The sequence below is a fragment of the Prosopis cineraria genome, unplaced genomic scaffold (genome assembly GCF_029017545.1).
Source record: "Prosopis cineraria cultivar Desert tree isolate PC_DT_omini unplaced genomic scaffold, ASM2901754v1 PC8, whole genome shotgun sequence".
Classification (NCBI taxonomy): domain Eukaryota; kingdom Viridiplantae; phylum Streptophyta; class Magnoliopsida; order Fabales; family Fabaceae; genus Prosopis; species Prosopis cineraria.
Genome location: NW_026555339.1, coordinates 12,437,770 through 12,453,064, shown reverse-complemented (window position 1 = coordinate 12,453,064; position 15,295 = coordinate 12,437,770). Strand labels below are relative to the sequence as shown.

The 15,295-nt window shown below is 30.3% G+C and overlaps 1 protein-coding gene across 1 annotated transcript; it reads left to right on the top strand.

Annotated features, from left to right (window-relative positions):
• Window positions 1-13,861: 13,861 nt before the first annotated feature.
• LOC129317316 (floral homeotic protein APETALA 1 C-like) lies at window positions 13,862-14,939 on the top strand. The gene is made up of 3 exons (XM_054961665.1): window positions 13,862-14,048; window positions 14,597-14,705; window positions 14,810-14,939. Exons 1-3 carry the CDS (start codon window positions 13,862-13,864, stop codon window positions 14,937-14,939), a joined length of 426 nt encoding a protein of 141 aa, XP_054817640.1.
• The last annotated feature ends 356 nt before the right edge of the window (window positions 14,940-15,295 follow it).

Sequence of the window (15,295 nt, the reverse complement as noted above, 5' to 3'; positions counted from 1 at the left end):
TTGTTCTCTTAAATTCTAGTGGGATAATTGCAGTGAGGTAATTAATCGTAACCTTACACGAGAAGATCGGAGACATATATTTTGATTCCTTGCCGGGACACTCTATTATTTTCCTCTACTGCCTCGACCAAAAAGGGCGGGCAAAGATCAAACTTCTTCTTCTTCTTCTGTCACAAGCTGAGAGGAATGAAAAAACAAACTAGAAAGCCAGACAAGAAAAATCTCATGATGGGATGAACTTAATCACACTAACTAATGCGAGTGAGATGATCAGAAGCTTCGTTAGCTTCCATGAAAGATCAAACTTTTCTCAAAGCAATATTGCAGCTCCTCTTCATCTTTATTTCTTTCTTTCTTCTTTCTTTCTTTTGAAGAAAATAAAGTGATGATCAAAGAAATTTGAAAGAAAAGTTGCAGAGGCCCGAGGTATCACGACAGCAATTAAAATGAATTTTTTTTTGAGAAATAAACTGATGGTCTGGAGAAGTTAGAAACAGAAGTTATGGCGCGTACGAGAAATTAATCACCACAAGCAAAAGAGTTTTTTTTTTTTTTAGAAATTAACTGATAATCAAAATAAATCCGAAGAAAATGCTGCGGTGGCACCAGAAATCACAACAAGTAGAAGGATTTTTTTTTTTTTTTTTATAGTTTAAACTTTCTGGAAGAAACGGGTGAAAGAAAAAGCGGGAAAGAAGAAAGAAGAATTTGAAGGCAAGCACCAAACTGTAGTTTGATTTGTTTGATCTGAGTGGACGGCTTTGCAGCAAAGTTTAGGTATCCCGTGAAAAGTCAAGCTCTCTCCACTCTTGAGGTCTTCTTTTAATTCATAAAATAATTTAAAAAAATATAAACTTTAAACCCTATACTTCACTTATATTTGATTACTAATCTTTATATTTTAATATTTTTAATATTTATATTATCTTTTTTATTGTTTTAAATTATTAATGAATAAAGTATAAAAATTTTAGAGGGTTCTAAAATAATAAAAATATAAAATATTAAAGTTAAAAATATTAAAAAATTATATTAATTAATAGCAAAATTTAATAAAGTGTAAAAATTTAAAGTTATATTTTCTCACTAATTTATCTCACAAATATTAAAATGCCATTAACAATATCAATCATCGACCTTTATTAATTAAAAATTATATTAACAATATCAATCATCGTTTACTAGGGCTGAAAACAAGTAAACCCCTATCATTACAACTTGACACGTTTCAAATCCAATCAAATATATTTATTAAATAAATTTAAGTTAAGTTTAAATATTTGATTATATTTGGCTAATAAGTTAGCCTTATTTTATAAGATTTAACCAACAAACTTGATAGACCCGCTTATATATATATATATATATATATATATTATACATTGATTTTTAGTCAGTTTATTTTTTTTAGTCATGCTTTCAGTTAGATTGAACTTATATATTGATTTTAATATTATTTTTTATTTAAGTTATTTTAATTATTATATATTGTAATCAATAAATCAAGGTATATATATAAGCTTTAATAGTCTTAAACATACTTAAAATGTTTAAAACTAATATGTAAGCCTATTTATAAGCATTATTTTTAAGTAGAATTTTAAATATACTTTCCCATAAGGCAAGGTTTAGTTATGCTTAGGTTTGCCTCATGAAAAAAAAAAATTATATAAACTTTAGGTCAGATTCTAACATTTGATCAACACAGATTTAGATCTATTTAATCACAACCTAACTTACGTACCCTATTTTCACCCTCATGTCTTACTTTTTTCATCTTAGTTTAAGAAAGTGGTTTCTCCTTTTTTTCCCTCCTTCTCTTTCCACTTCTCCACTCTTCACCCTTCATTAATTTTATAATTAAAGAAAATCATTTAATAAAATGATAGAGAAATTGACAATAAAATCTCCCGAATCATATAAATGAAAATTTAATTTCTCAAAATATGATAATTTTACTAAAGTATCTAGGGACTTCTGTGTCAATAAATTGTGAAGTTAAATGACTATTTTACCCTTGTTGATAAGTTTTAATTTATTGTTTCATTCTTATAATTTTTTTGAATAAAAGATGTTATTCTTTAAACAAAAGTTGTTATTGAGGTTTATTATTTTAAAACTTATTTTTCAATAATAAAAATTACACTTGATAAATTATAATTTTTTGTTCAACTCGTGTAATTTATGAAATAAAAGTTATTATTCCTTAAGCAAAGTTATAATCAGGGCTTGTTTTTCAATAACAAAAATTACACTTACAAGTTGTGATTTTTTATTTAATTTTTGCGATTTATAGAACAAAAATTGTTATTCTTTAAATAAAGTTATGATTAGGCCTTGTTATTTTCAGTAAGGGTAAAATGATCTTTTTACTTTAAAATTTATTAACATAAAAGTTTTTAGGAACCTTAGTGGAATTATTGCATTCCAAGGACTAGATGATCATTTATATAATTTGGGAGAATTTTGTTATTATTTTTTCTAAAATGATATGAATGGTGAGGATTGGAAAGTGGAGAGAAAATAAAAGGGGAAAAAATGGAGAGGCTCTCCTTCCCTTAATATAGCTTTCAAAAAATACTATTGAGTCTTACATAAAAGTTCTAATTACTCCAAGATTCCGTGAAATGAAAAAAATTAATTTGAAATTTCAATGACTTTAATGTAAATAAATTTTATTGCAATTAATTAGATTTCCCTTCTGCATCCCGAGCTAAACATCTTCCTTGGCTGCGATCCACTTGCCATCTTTCACCTGCCACAAACCCTCCAACCTGACGTTGGTGTGATATGGTGAGGAAATCGCTCAGTGTGAGGCATCAACCCATGAATTATTTATTCACATTATGATATAAAATAATTTTTTGATAAAACTAAAGATAAAGACAAAAAAATATACCAAAATTAAATAAATTAAATTAAAAATTGATTTTGCTGTCTCTATGATTATATATTATTTATTAAATATTGTTAACATTTACCAGCCTTTCTCATTGATATTTCCTCTTTCTCTCTCATCTACCTTTATGGTGTGCTTGGCTCACAAAGAAAAATAGAAAGGAGAGAAAATGTATAATGTTCTTTCTGACATTATCAAACTTTAACACACCAAATAGCACAAAGTAATTAGAAATTCTTAAAACTTTGAATTACCATTAAATTCATATAAAAAATATGTCAATTAAATAGTTCATAAATAGTTAAATTGATAGGGATTGAAAAAACCTTTCGAACATAGTTTAAACCATCAAATATAGTATTTATGCACAAGGAAGTGTTCAAAATGCATAAATATCCATCATTGAGAAAATAGGGCAAAACTGCCCTTCTGACCCAAATGAGCCATATATCACGGCATGTGGCATAGAGCTACAAGTGCTCCACTTCATGTAATGTGTCGTGGCATGTGTACCTTGTGCCTTAGTTTCTACTATCAAACATATCAACTGATATGAACTTTCGTTGTGAGCCATTTTTTTCATAAGATGTTCGATAAAGTGATTCAAGCGCCCATATGAAGTTTATTTGATAATTTAACTAATGACAAAGGTTTCATCTTAATTCAATATTCCATTTATAAATTAGACATCCGGATGAAAATGACTGCTTTATGTCATTTTTACTCATTCGGGCGTCCCATATCTACACCACATGTCATTAACTACTTTTAAGACCTTGACCATATCCAACAAGACATCTTACACATGATTAATCAATCATATCATCAAAATCATATAAACACAAAAATTTGGCACCTAGTTGCCCTTTTTCACACACATTAGGCCCATTTTTACATTTTTACACATATAAACTTTCTTGGCCAATTTCATATATATACTACTTTCAAACACCCTAACATGCACTTTCATTAATATCTTAATCTACCATGTCACATTTACATCTTTTCACATATTATCACACCCCAGGGCTAAGATACATGCACAATCATGCAAGTGCATCAAACATGATATGTCAATGTATTCATATGACTACTTAATATTTATATTACAACACAAGAAGTTCATCACACAAACTTCAAAGCTTGGCAGTAACACCATTATGCTGACCTGAATCTTTCCCCTTGCTCTGCTCATTATAAACATTTAAATTACCAAAATAACTCACATCTATCTATTAATAGGAATGACTGTAAAAACACACACACACAACACACACATTCATTTCCTAAACTAAAATTATTTTCACACACTAGCATAATCATTCTATCCATCCGATCCTCCATATCATTTCAATTGAATTCATAGGCTCTATAGACCATTACACATTGATCTGAGTGTAACATCTCAAATTTAACTCCCTGATTAACTAAACTTAATTAGGATAATTAAGTAAGTTGAGGTGGTGTGTGGTTAGGAAGGTCTAATAATCATATTCAACTGTGTTTCAGCCCTAATTATGGTTTGATATCAAATCGGGCCACTTGGGCATCAAAGGAGAAGAAAATAAAGGGGTTAGTTGTCACGCCCCAAAATTAGAGAGTGACCAACACAGGATGTGAACCACCACACATCCCTTAGTCTTAAATCGGATAATCTTTCCATGACTAAGACATAATTATGCTTTAGTTTGAATTAAAACATACTTAAATATTTTTTATGGTGTTAATAAAATACTTCAATATTTTGTAGAAATTTCAGCAGAACTCCTCTATAAAGAGAATCTCAAAATTCTACAATACCATATTTCAATCAAAAATATCAAGTCAATTAGGAGCAGAGCTCCTTCTAGCCAATAGACACAAAATATATATAACAACATAAACAATCTAACTACAGACTATATGGAGCACCTAATAAAAGTTTACAAAATAAAATTTCATAATTAAAACTTTATATCGAGAGAAAGTTTAATCATTAACTCCTCCACATTTAGTCATTCATAAACTCCTCAATGTTCAACGGGTGGTTCAACGTCAGCTATACTATTTGAACCAAATTATTTTTAGTGAATAACGTCCCAAAATAATAATTAAACATAAATAAAAAGAAAGTTAAAAGCATGTGTAAATTAAAAACACAACGATCTTCATGAAGATTTAAATAAATTTGAAATAAAAGGATTCTATATAACTTTTATATAAAATCTTGAGCCATTAAATTATCATATAAAATATTGTTATCATTGATTTCAAGGAAGCTAATAAACGAAATGAGTAATTATAAATAAATTACTATTAAAAACCAATGATATAAAATCATTAAATAATTAAGTTAATTTTTTTTATAGGGACTTGTCAAAACAATTAACAAACGTGGACACTAGTCACGAGGGCAAATAACAAATGCGGCCAAAGCCTCAAAACAGATATGGACACATAGTCCATGAGGGTACTAATCAGATGTGGTCAAAACCACAAACAGACGTAGTACACGACTCATGAATAACAGACATGAGAGCGAAAATCACAAAAAATCAAACTAGCTAGTAATTGACCATGGCAGCCAAGGGCTAACGGAATTACCGTTAGCAACTAGTGTTCTGTATATAGTCCCTTTTTAATCCACTTTTAGACATGTGAGAAAATCATCACTTTCAAAATATAATTTCTCTTTTTAATATCAAACTTGCATGAAACATATATAAAAACATCAATACTTCTGAATATGAAAATTCACAATTAATATCTCATAAACTATTCACAAATTTTCATAGTCGGCTTTATCAAATATAGGACCACCAAAATTTATAAAAGCATTTTCATCAATATAAAAAATATAAATCATGACTTCAAGAAGCAGAACAATTTATTAACAAAAGTAGCTAAAGTAATAGAAATATACAAATATCAATAAATTATTGAAAATAATATTTTGATAAAGAAAACTTTATAATATATAAATTGATTGGGACGTTATCCACTTACCTGAAAAACTCAAAATGCAAAATTTCCCTCTAAGCTTTAATCACATTTTTTCTTTTCCAAACACCCTAAAAATCATGTTAGGAATTTAAATAACTTTCAATAAATTAAATAATTTCCTTCCAATATTACCACTATCAAAATTTTGCCATAATTATTTGAAATTTTAAAATCGAGATGCTACATATAAAAATCCATCAAAGTCATAGCTCAATGCTCGGTTAAAATACAATCTTATATTAAACTTTTTGTTTAAAACACCAAATGTATATTATTCTCAATCTCACAATAAATTGCTCAACAATTTCTTAATAATCATATACCTCCAAAGAATTTAACCAGCTACATGTTACTTTATTTAATAAAACATTTGTATACAATAGTAAGTACAATTCTTCAAACAATAGCATCTAAACCAATTATGTCTTTCAAGGAATTTAACGAGATTTTTAAGAATTCCCAATCAAACACTCCTTCTAACAAGAATTTTTAACAAACATTCTATAGGCATCCAGCTTGAAGTATCTAAGCTATTTTCCTTCAATTTCATCCTAACCAAATATTCAGTAACAGCCAATTTAAACAAAAGTTGGTTTAATTCAGAAATTCTAATCTTTAAGTATCACCACTAAGCTTCAATATAATTTTTTTTAACTTAATTTAGATCTTCTTCTCCTACATAGTCATGGTAACAACAGAACAAGAGAGGAAAATTTAAAACTTCAACAAAATTATGCACAAACTCACACGCACAGCATAACCAACAATGGGAGGAAATTTACCATAACAAAAATATGAACAAAGAGGAGAGAAGAGGAGGTCGAATGTGCTACACCCAATGGATGATGAAGGAGACCCGATGCATTCCTCACAGAAATAAGAACAGAGGAGGGGAAAGCATCACTAATCAAGATCAGAACCAGAAAAATGAATAGTAACACAAGGAAAAATGGATCCACAATCTGTACCTCACAAGACGTACCCAGTGAACTTGAAACGGAGAAGAATGAAAGGATTTTTGTCAATGTTCAGCAGCTACAAATGAATCTCCAGCACCTATCAATGGCAGCCAGAAGAAACGGTGACAGTACTCTCGTTAGTGATGGCTAAAAATTGAAGAGAAAGAGGCAAAAACTAAAAGAAGAATGAAGGAATAAAGGAAAACAGAGCACCTCTCTTTCTCTCTCTTCACGTCTGGAATGATCTAAGAATAAGGGAAGAGATATTTCAGATTTAAAGGAGGGCAAATGGGTAAATTTATAAAGAAAAAGGAAGAAAAATAAAACTCTTTTGACCCCAACAGATTCGAACTCCAAATGGAGAAAGCTATATGCACACTCCCACTAAACCAACAATCCTCATTGTTGTAGTTGCTTCAAACATTAATAAAATACAATTTAACAAATTATCATGCATTTATTTATCATTATTATCCATTTTTTCAAGGTTATTACATTAGTATTGCTATGTCACACGCTGTGGTGTGACATGTTCACCATAACGCATAGACACTACAAATACAAGAAGGGAATCTCTCTGTGCCATGCACCACGATACATAGCCATTTTCTATAAAAATAAGTCGCGAACTGATGCTAAAAACAAAAGGGAAAGAAAAGGAAAATTGAGGAACTCATATTTGCTCTACTAGGGCATGATCTAGGGAAGGATTTGAAAATGTTTAAAGCTTCAAATCATCTCAGATTAGTATTATACTCCTCAATCTCTCTATCTCTTCCACATTTACAAGATTTTTGTTAGGGTTTGATGGTGGAAGATGATTTTCAGTCCATATAAGTTATGAGTTTGAATCCATTGACTCAAATGAAGTTAATGGGACTATATTGAAGTATCTAAACCTATATTTAATGAATTTTTGTATCTTTAATTGTTGGGCTTCATAAATATGCAAAAAATGACATTAATGATGGTTGTTGGAGAAGTGTGATGCCATTAATGAGAGTTTAATGGCTTATTAATGTTATTAGGGACTAAAGAGAGTTAATAAACCTAATAGAAAGGCCCAAACTTATATCAAGTGAGCATTGAGGGTAATCTAAAAGTGGAAGATGGGAGTTGTTATGTGTGTGGTTGTCAACGTTAATGAAGATTGACTTGGTTAATTATGAATTTAGCTCTTGATCACCATTTTGGCTTGGGAATTCAAGCTTGGAAACTATAACATTAAGGGGTAAACCTTTGACCTCTCAAAGGTTTGAGTTAACTAGGGGAACCTTAATTTGGATAGTTAAATGTTAATTTCTCTATGATGTAATTTACGTGTTTAGTTGTGAATTTTGACTTTGAGTTTAACATGCAATGAAAATCTTGTGTTTGCATGATTTCTTGATGTGTATTAAGTATGAAAAAGTGATTTCGAAATGAGTTGTACAATGGCTAATGTGATGTTCGAAATGAAATTCACTTTATAATGTGTTTTGAATGAGTAGTTGGTGATGAACATGAGAAAGATGAGTATAAGTGGTTAAGAATGATGGGTTTTATGTGATGTAAGTGAAAATAAGAATTTATACTTACTTGGATAGAATACAATCGTGAGCCTAACATGTTAAATTTGACATTGAATAATTGAGATTAAGAAAATTAAGTGAGCATCGTTTATAGCATGATCAGTGGGCAGGAGTTCTCCTAAGGATTAGGAGTAGAGAAAAATTTATTTGGTATTTAGGTTGCTTTTCGGTCCATGGGAATATAGTCTAGTTTCACTTTATTGAGGGACTTTTTCATAGTTTATTGAGGGACTATAACCTAACTTTCTCTACCAGTTTATCAAGGAGAATAGCTTAGGGTATGCGACACCTTAGAGATTCGTAAGTGGGGGAAGCCATGGTCCAAGAGTGAGTCATGTAATCTTTGGTCAAGTCACATCTCACGATTAGTGAGCTTGGGTAGTCTAATCACATGGACAGAGCCCTATTCATGTTATAGCCCACGGTTTTAGGCAGAGGAAATAAGGAGGGTATAAGATTAGTTGATTATTGCCTATGGAAATATATAAGGTGTCACACGTGTTGAGTTATGGCAAGTCACGTGGATAACAGGTCATAGTCATATGTTAAATGTATTGTGACAATGCACCTAATGTATGTGAGATGAAAATAGGTTAAAGGTGTAATGATAAGTTTTGTTATATGGTTAAACATGGTTTAAGAACTTGTTTTCATATGCATGTGTTTGATTTACAACTGATATATAATTGTATAAGGTAGGTATTATCTTGATTACTAAGTGACTAGATTCACTCTTTTCCTTTAACCTTTTACATGTTTTAGCTTTGGCGCAGAGAGGGAGAAGGCTCAAAAGGTTAGAAATTAGTTCATTCCTATTGTATGCCTCTAGTTTATATTTATTTTGTGTAATAAAATATGGTTGTCAATTCTAGGTTGCATATTGTTGCACTTGCACTATTTTGTTGTTGCAATTAATTGAATTGTATTTTGAGCCTTGAGTAATTATGTATGGTGAGATAGATTTGTTGATAGGGCTAAAATACTAGTGCAAGTGTAGAAATGATGTTTAAACATGTTATGATTGATTTATGAGTAAATGTAATGAAATTTCCTCCTTTTTTTTGTTTTTGGTGGGAGAAGGGTTGATGAGTAATTTTGAGTTATACTAATATTTAAGTGTATGTGACGTGTTGTATTGATAGTTTTTAGGTCTAATGGATATGGTTTGGGTGTTAAGAATAGCTTTTGGCACTTGATATGGGTTTTAGACACCTTTTTTGTGTGAAAGTTAAAAAAAGTTATAAAAATGTGTTTAGGTGTTCAACTTCTTAGCGTGACTTATTTTGAAAGTGAAATTCGTGCCATTAACTAGTTTATAGAAAGAGTTTTCCTTAGACACCTAGATCATGTTACTTGGATATCGAATAGAGAATCACGACGCGTCGAAAGTTTTCCGATACTATTGTCAATTTGCTGTTATTTGTGTGCAACACACCGCGGTGCGTGGCATAGAGAGCAACACGCCATGGTGCAATGTGCACAAGTCGCAGTGCATTGCCCTGTCCTGTAGCAAATGAGTTGTTCTTCATTAGCTTTCATTCTTTTTCACTCCTCTGAGGTATCACATACCTTAACTTGTTTTTACTTTGATATAAGAGATTATGATTAATAAACTCATGTTGATTAAGAAAACTTGAGATTCTTTAATTTTTAATTAAAACTTGGTAATCGCCTTTATGGCTTAATTATTTGATTACGATAAGTTTGTTTGATTAATTATATTTAGTAGTGAGGGATTTTACACTGAGCATACCTTTAAGGATAGAATCATCTGACAAAAAGTGTTCTGTTCCACTTCACAAATATGGATTCCCCTTATCACATATATATGATCGGGGTGTTGTTATTGCAACACTGCATTATAGATGCTAAGGAATGTAAATCTCCAACATTGTACCCATATAGGCGTGAACAAGAGGAATTCTTCAACATCGCACTCTATTAGGCGCTAAGAAAAATAAATGCCATATGGTCTTACACTATTCCTGCTTATAAGTGAACTTCCACTCTTAATATGATCATGTTCACATTTCTCAAGTATAATCCCCCCACACACCATATATATACCTTTTTAACTCTAAACTCTTCCAAAAACCATTTTCCATAATAATTTATTCTATAAATTTAATTATTTCCAATGCAAATTATGCAAGTGGAAGAGAAAGGAAAAAAAGTGGGAAAGGAATGCACAATTAATAAAGACAAAAGGCAAAGTCAAAAGTTAAAAAAATGAAGGGGCCAAGGTAATAATTTCACTCTTTGATCTAATCTTTCAAGGCTTAAGTCTCGTCTCACCATGTTACTAGTCCTATGTACAGGAATTTAGGATTGTACTTGTCCTTGTAATCACCCTTACTTGCCTCACTCATATCAGGACAGGACTATTTTAATCCAAAAAAATCAAGATAAGACTTTTGTAAGATAGGATTAAAAGGGAAACAAGATGAGACAGGACTTAGAATCATCCTTAAGACGTCCCATCCCATATATAATACATATATTTTCTTTCTTTTATTTTTACATCTCGATCAATTTATGTTCAGTATGTTGTCCACTTGTTTAGCCTTCACTCTTCAATCTTCACCACCGACTCTCAAATGTTATCTATTCTCTCTCCAGATATATGTGTAAATATATATACATAACATGTATGTTTGTATGGTTTGTGGAATCTATTATAGTGAAGATATATTCCTGCAAAGCTCTTTATCATGCAATGCTTATTTGGCTTTGTCTTTTTCCTTTTATTATAGGTTACTTGGTATGGTATTATTTGCTAACAACTGATGTTGACTGAAACCAAATTATCTACTTTTCAAATACTAAATGACGTTAATCAATTATATAAAATCTCATCACTTCCACAATGTATAAGGTTGGATTACTTTCCATCCACGGTCATGTATTCCCTATCCAAGTTTATGCCTAGTTGTTGTTTTATTTGTAAACTTATAACCATAATTTTTAACATTTAATAATTGACTTTAAGTTATTGTAATTTATATATTATTATATTATTTTAATTTTAGATTTAGCAAGTTATGTGATTTAATATTTTAATAAATATTTTTATTCAAGCATCGCTCTTATGTCTATTTTATCAAGACAAATTTTGGGATTGAATAAAAAATTAATCTTGATCATTTTTTTGGAATGGGAGACAGGTGTGTTGATCTGGTCTCATCCTGTGAATATCCAAAGTTCTATGGGAGCTGCACATATATACAAACCCAATAAATAATATTATATTGATTAGCTTTATATGCTTCATATCTACAAACAGTATCTAAGTTCATTTTGCAAATTTGATTGTGACAGTATAATAAGATCATCAGGGCCGTGTGAAGATGTTTTGAGGCCTAAGGTAAAATTGTTAACAAAACTTAATATGTGTAATTGTTCCTTAAGAAAAATGCACTCATCATTTTTTACAAAATTATATATTAAAATTTTATAATATAGTGATTCTAATAAAATACTAAATTAATTTAATAGTTAAATGAAAAATTAATATTGACAAAGTACTCATAGCTCATCTTATATATTAGGATAGAATATTGACAATGGTATGGGATGACAATACATTTTTAACAAAAAAGATATAATTAAGATTAATAATATCAATGATTAATGTCAAAAACTAATAATAATTATATAAATTATAAGCAAGATTTTTAATAAGGCTTAAAAGCATCATGTTGATGGTTTTAAACTACATAAGGTCTTGATACTAATAGTTGTCGATGTCTTAGACTTTAAAATAAGAAAAGGAGAAAATAAAAAGTGAAACTGTGAGAGAAATTTAAAGCAAGCTATATAGTGTAAATTAGTATCTTATAAATTTCACTATTTTTTATGTAGATAATAAACTCAACTCAATAATTAATGTTATAATGAGAATGATTAAAACTTTTTAATAAAAAAATAATCAATAATTTTTTTTATATTTTATCAGCAATTAAATATATAATAATATAAATATCAATTACATATATATATATATATATATATATATATGATAGGAATATTAATAATTTTTTTTGGAGGCCCAGGGCAATTGCCTCACTTGCTTTATGGCTTCCACGGCCCTGAAGATCATGTCTAATCTTTGCGGACTTGTTTTCTAAGGGTGCGTTGGGAGAGATGACATCAGTCATCAGATGAAAGAACAGCAGCAGCATGGGCACGTCGAATCTTTGTATATATAGCTTCTCTTAATTTTTTTTTTGCCTTTTTATTTTCCCTTCATTTCCTATTTCCTATCTCAAAGTTTAATTTTTAATATTTTATGAAATTAATATTAACATATTAAATTATAAAAAATAAATAATTTTAAAATACAATAAATTTAATCTAAACTATCATGATATTTATGATTGTAATAAAAATTTTAAAAAATTATTTTTATAAAATTATTAAATCTTAATTATTTAAAATTTGATTCAATAATTGAAATGGAAAATGGATATGAAATGGTGAGGGAAAAAAATTGAGAGAAGCCAACTCTTCTCACAAGGTTATGTTCTTTATGTGAAACAACCTTCATCTTTTCCAATGGCGATAGCTTCTCTTACGACTTTACGACCGTCCACCATCCAGTCCTCAACAAACCCGAACCGAGCAACTGGAAACAAGTTTCTTCGAACGGGTGGGCCCCGTTGTTCGGAATATTGTCGAAACCCAACTACAGCGATCGCACCACCAATTCTTCATGGAAGGCCGATAACAAACTAGTCCGACCCACATCCCCATATCCAAGTTCGCTCCTTGATGCGTCACCAAGGAAAATGCCAGACAGCTACTGGATAAATCAGCATGAAGATTGAAATAAAACTCTGTTTGTCAAATTTTCAAGCGTTGAAGCGAAACCCAAAGTCTCAAGAGAATCCAATTACTGTAGCGGTAATCTTTGAATGAACAAAAAAATTGAAAAATTTGTCATTCGCATGAAGTTGTTTATTATGGCATGCGACTGATACATCAACAGGACCATGTCATTTGTGTCCAACTCACTGATATACACTAGCATATTATTTCTTTTTACTCCTTCCAAGATCATTAATCTTTCTAGTTTATATGTTTATCAACAAAAGCATCATTTTCTCACTTCTTTCCCGATTGTCATCTTTGATCGGTCGGTTCTTGGTCGGAGACTTGGATTTTGTGAAGAAGAAGAAGAAGAAGAAGAAGAAGAAGAATAATAATAATAATAATAATAACTTATTGTAGATCTTTCTCTACGTCATGTTGTGAAACCCACTGGATTTACTTTACTGTATATATAATAGCCTCTCTATTTATCAGTTCAAATACAGTTTCCCCCACGTTGATTCTGATGAAATACATACACATATATATATATATATGTAATGTAATGTAATTTTTGACTGTATAATTTTACTGTATATAATGACCTTGTATTACTGATAATTGTGAGAAGAAGGTGGAAAATGACGAGAAGGAAGATACAGATAAAGAAAATAGACAGTGTAACAGCAGGACAAGTGACATTCTCAAAGAGAAGGAAAGGTCTCTTCAAGAAGGCACAGGAACTCTCAATTCTCTGCGACACTGAAATCGCCCTCTGGGTACCGTCTTCTCTTCCACGAGCAAGGTCTTTGATTATGCTAGCTCAAGGTTCTTGTACATGTTATCACTTCTCTCAATTTCATTCTTATACACACAAACACACACATATGTACATGCAAGGGATAACACTATTTTCATTCTAGGGGGTGTGTAATGCGTGATCGATTTAAGAATGCAATATATATGAAACTGTATGAGTACTCATTAATTATTTATCAATATGCGTGCGGGAGCCATGTGTGATTGATTCAAGAATGCAATATATATGAAACTGTATGAGTACTCATTATTTATGAATATGTGTGTGTGTTTGCACTTAGGATCTCTCACTTTGTATTGTCTATAAAACTAGGTAGCTAGGAGCAGGTGTTTTGATTTTTTATTGTATAACTTCTTAATCTGATAATACAGCTTAACTCTTGAGGTCACCTGGCCTTATTTTCTCAAATTTTACTATTTAGGAGACCATGTTTCCCTTTGTACTTGTGATTTGTGAATGACATAATTGTGATTATTATGTTCACTAGATAAGATGCTGAACAGAGTTTGTGGTCTCATTAGTTTTGGTCCTTTTTTGATATTTTCAATATGATCAGATTCCTGCATTCACCTTCAACAAATTGAATATGCTGGTTTCGCATGCTGGTTTAGAATATTGCCCCTTCTTGACCGTGTGATATGCTGGTCCATTTCAATGATATCTGGGTTGATAAAGCACTAGAATTTGATATTTGACAGGATTTTGAGGCCATTCTTGGTTGCATTTTAAGGTAATGGAGTGAAATTCTTGGTTGTATTTTAAAAACCAGTCATTGCAGTCACTCATGTGCTTTCAGTGATGCTACGGCTGTTGCTGCTGCTACTGTACATTCCTGGACGGTCTTCCTTGTCTCAAACGAGAATGATCTTTTGTACATTGATGAGGGGATTAATGATTGATGATATGGAGATATATTAGATTTGAGTAAGATGTAGGAGATAAATTAAAATTTTAAAAAATCACAATGCAAAACAAGATCCATATTATTTACTGATACTTTCTTATAATCAATAAATATGAGAGTTGATCTGCATTATTTACTAGTTTTTTTAAATTAAATATTTGATACTCTCTTTGTTCAAAAATGTAAGATATTTTTTGAAGAGTTAGATGTTAAAAAATGTAAGGTATTTTTAATCCTTCAAGATGTAATCATTGTATTTTTTCTAAAAGTATCCCTATTAATAATGCCTTTATATTTATTATAGGGTATTTAATAGGGATGAATATGAAAAGATAAGATTAGTTAAAAAGT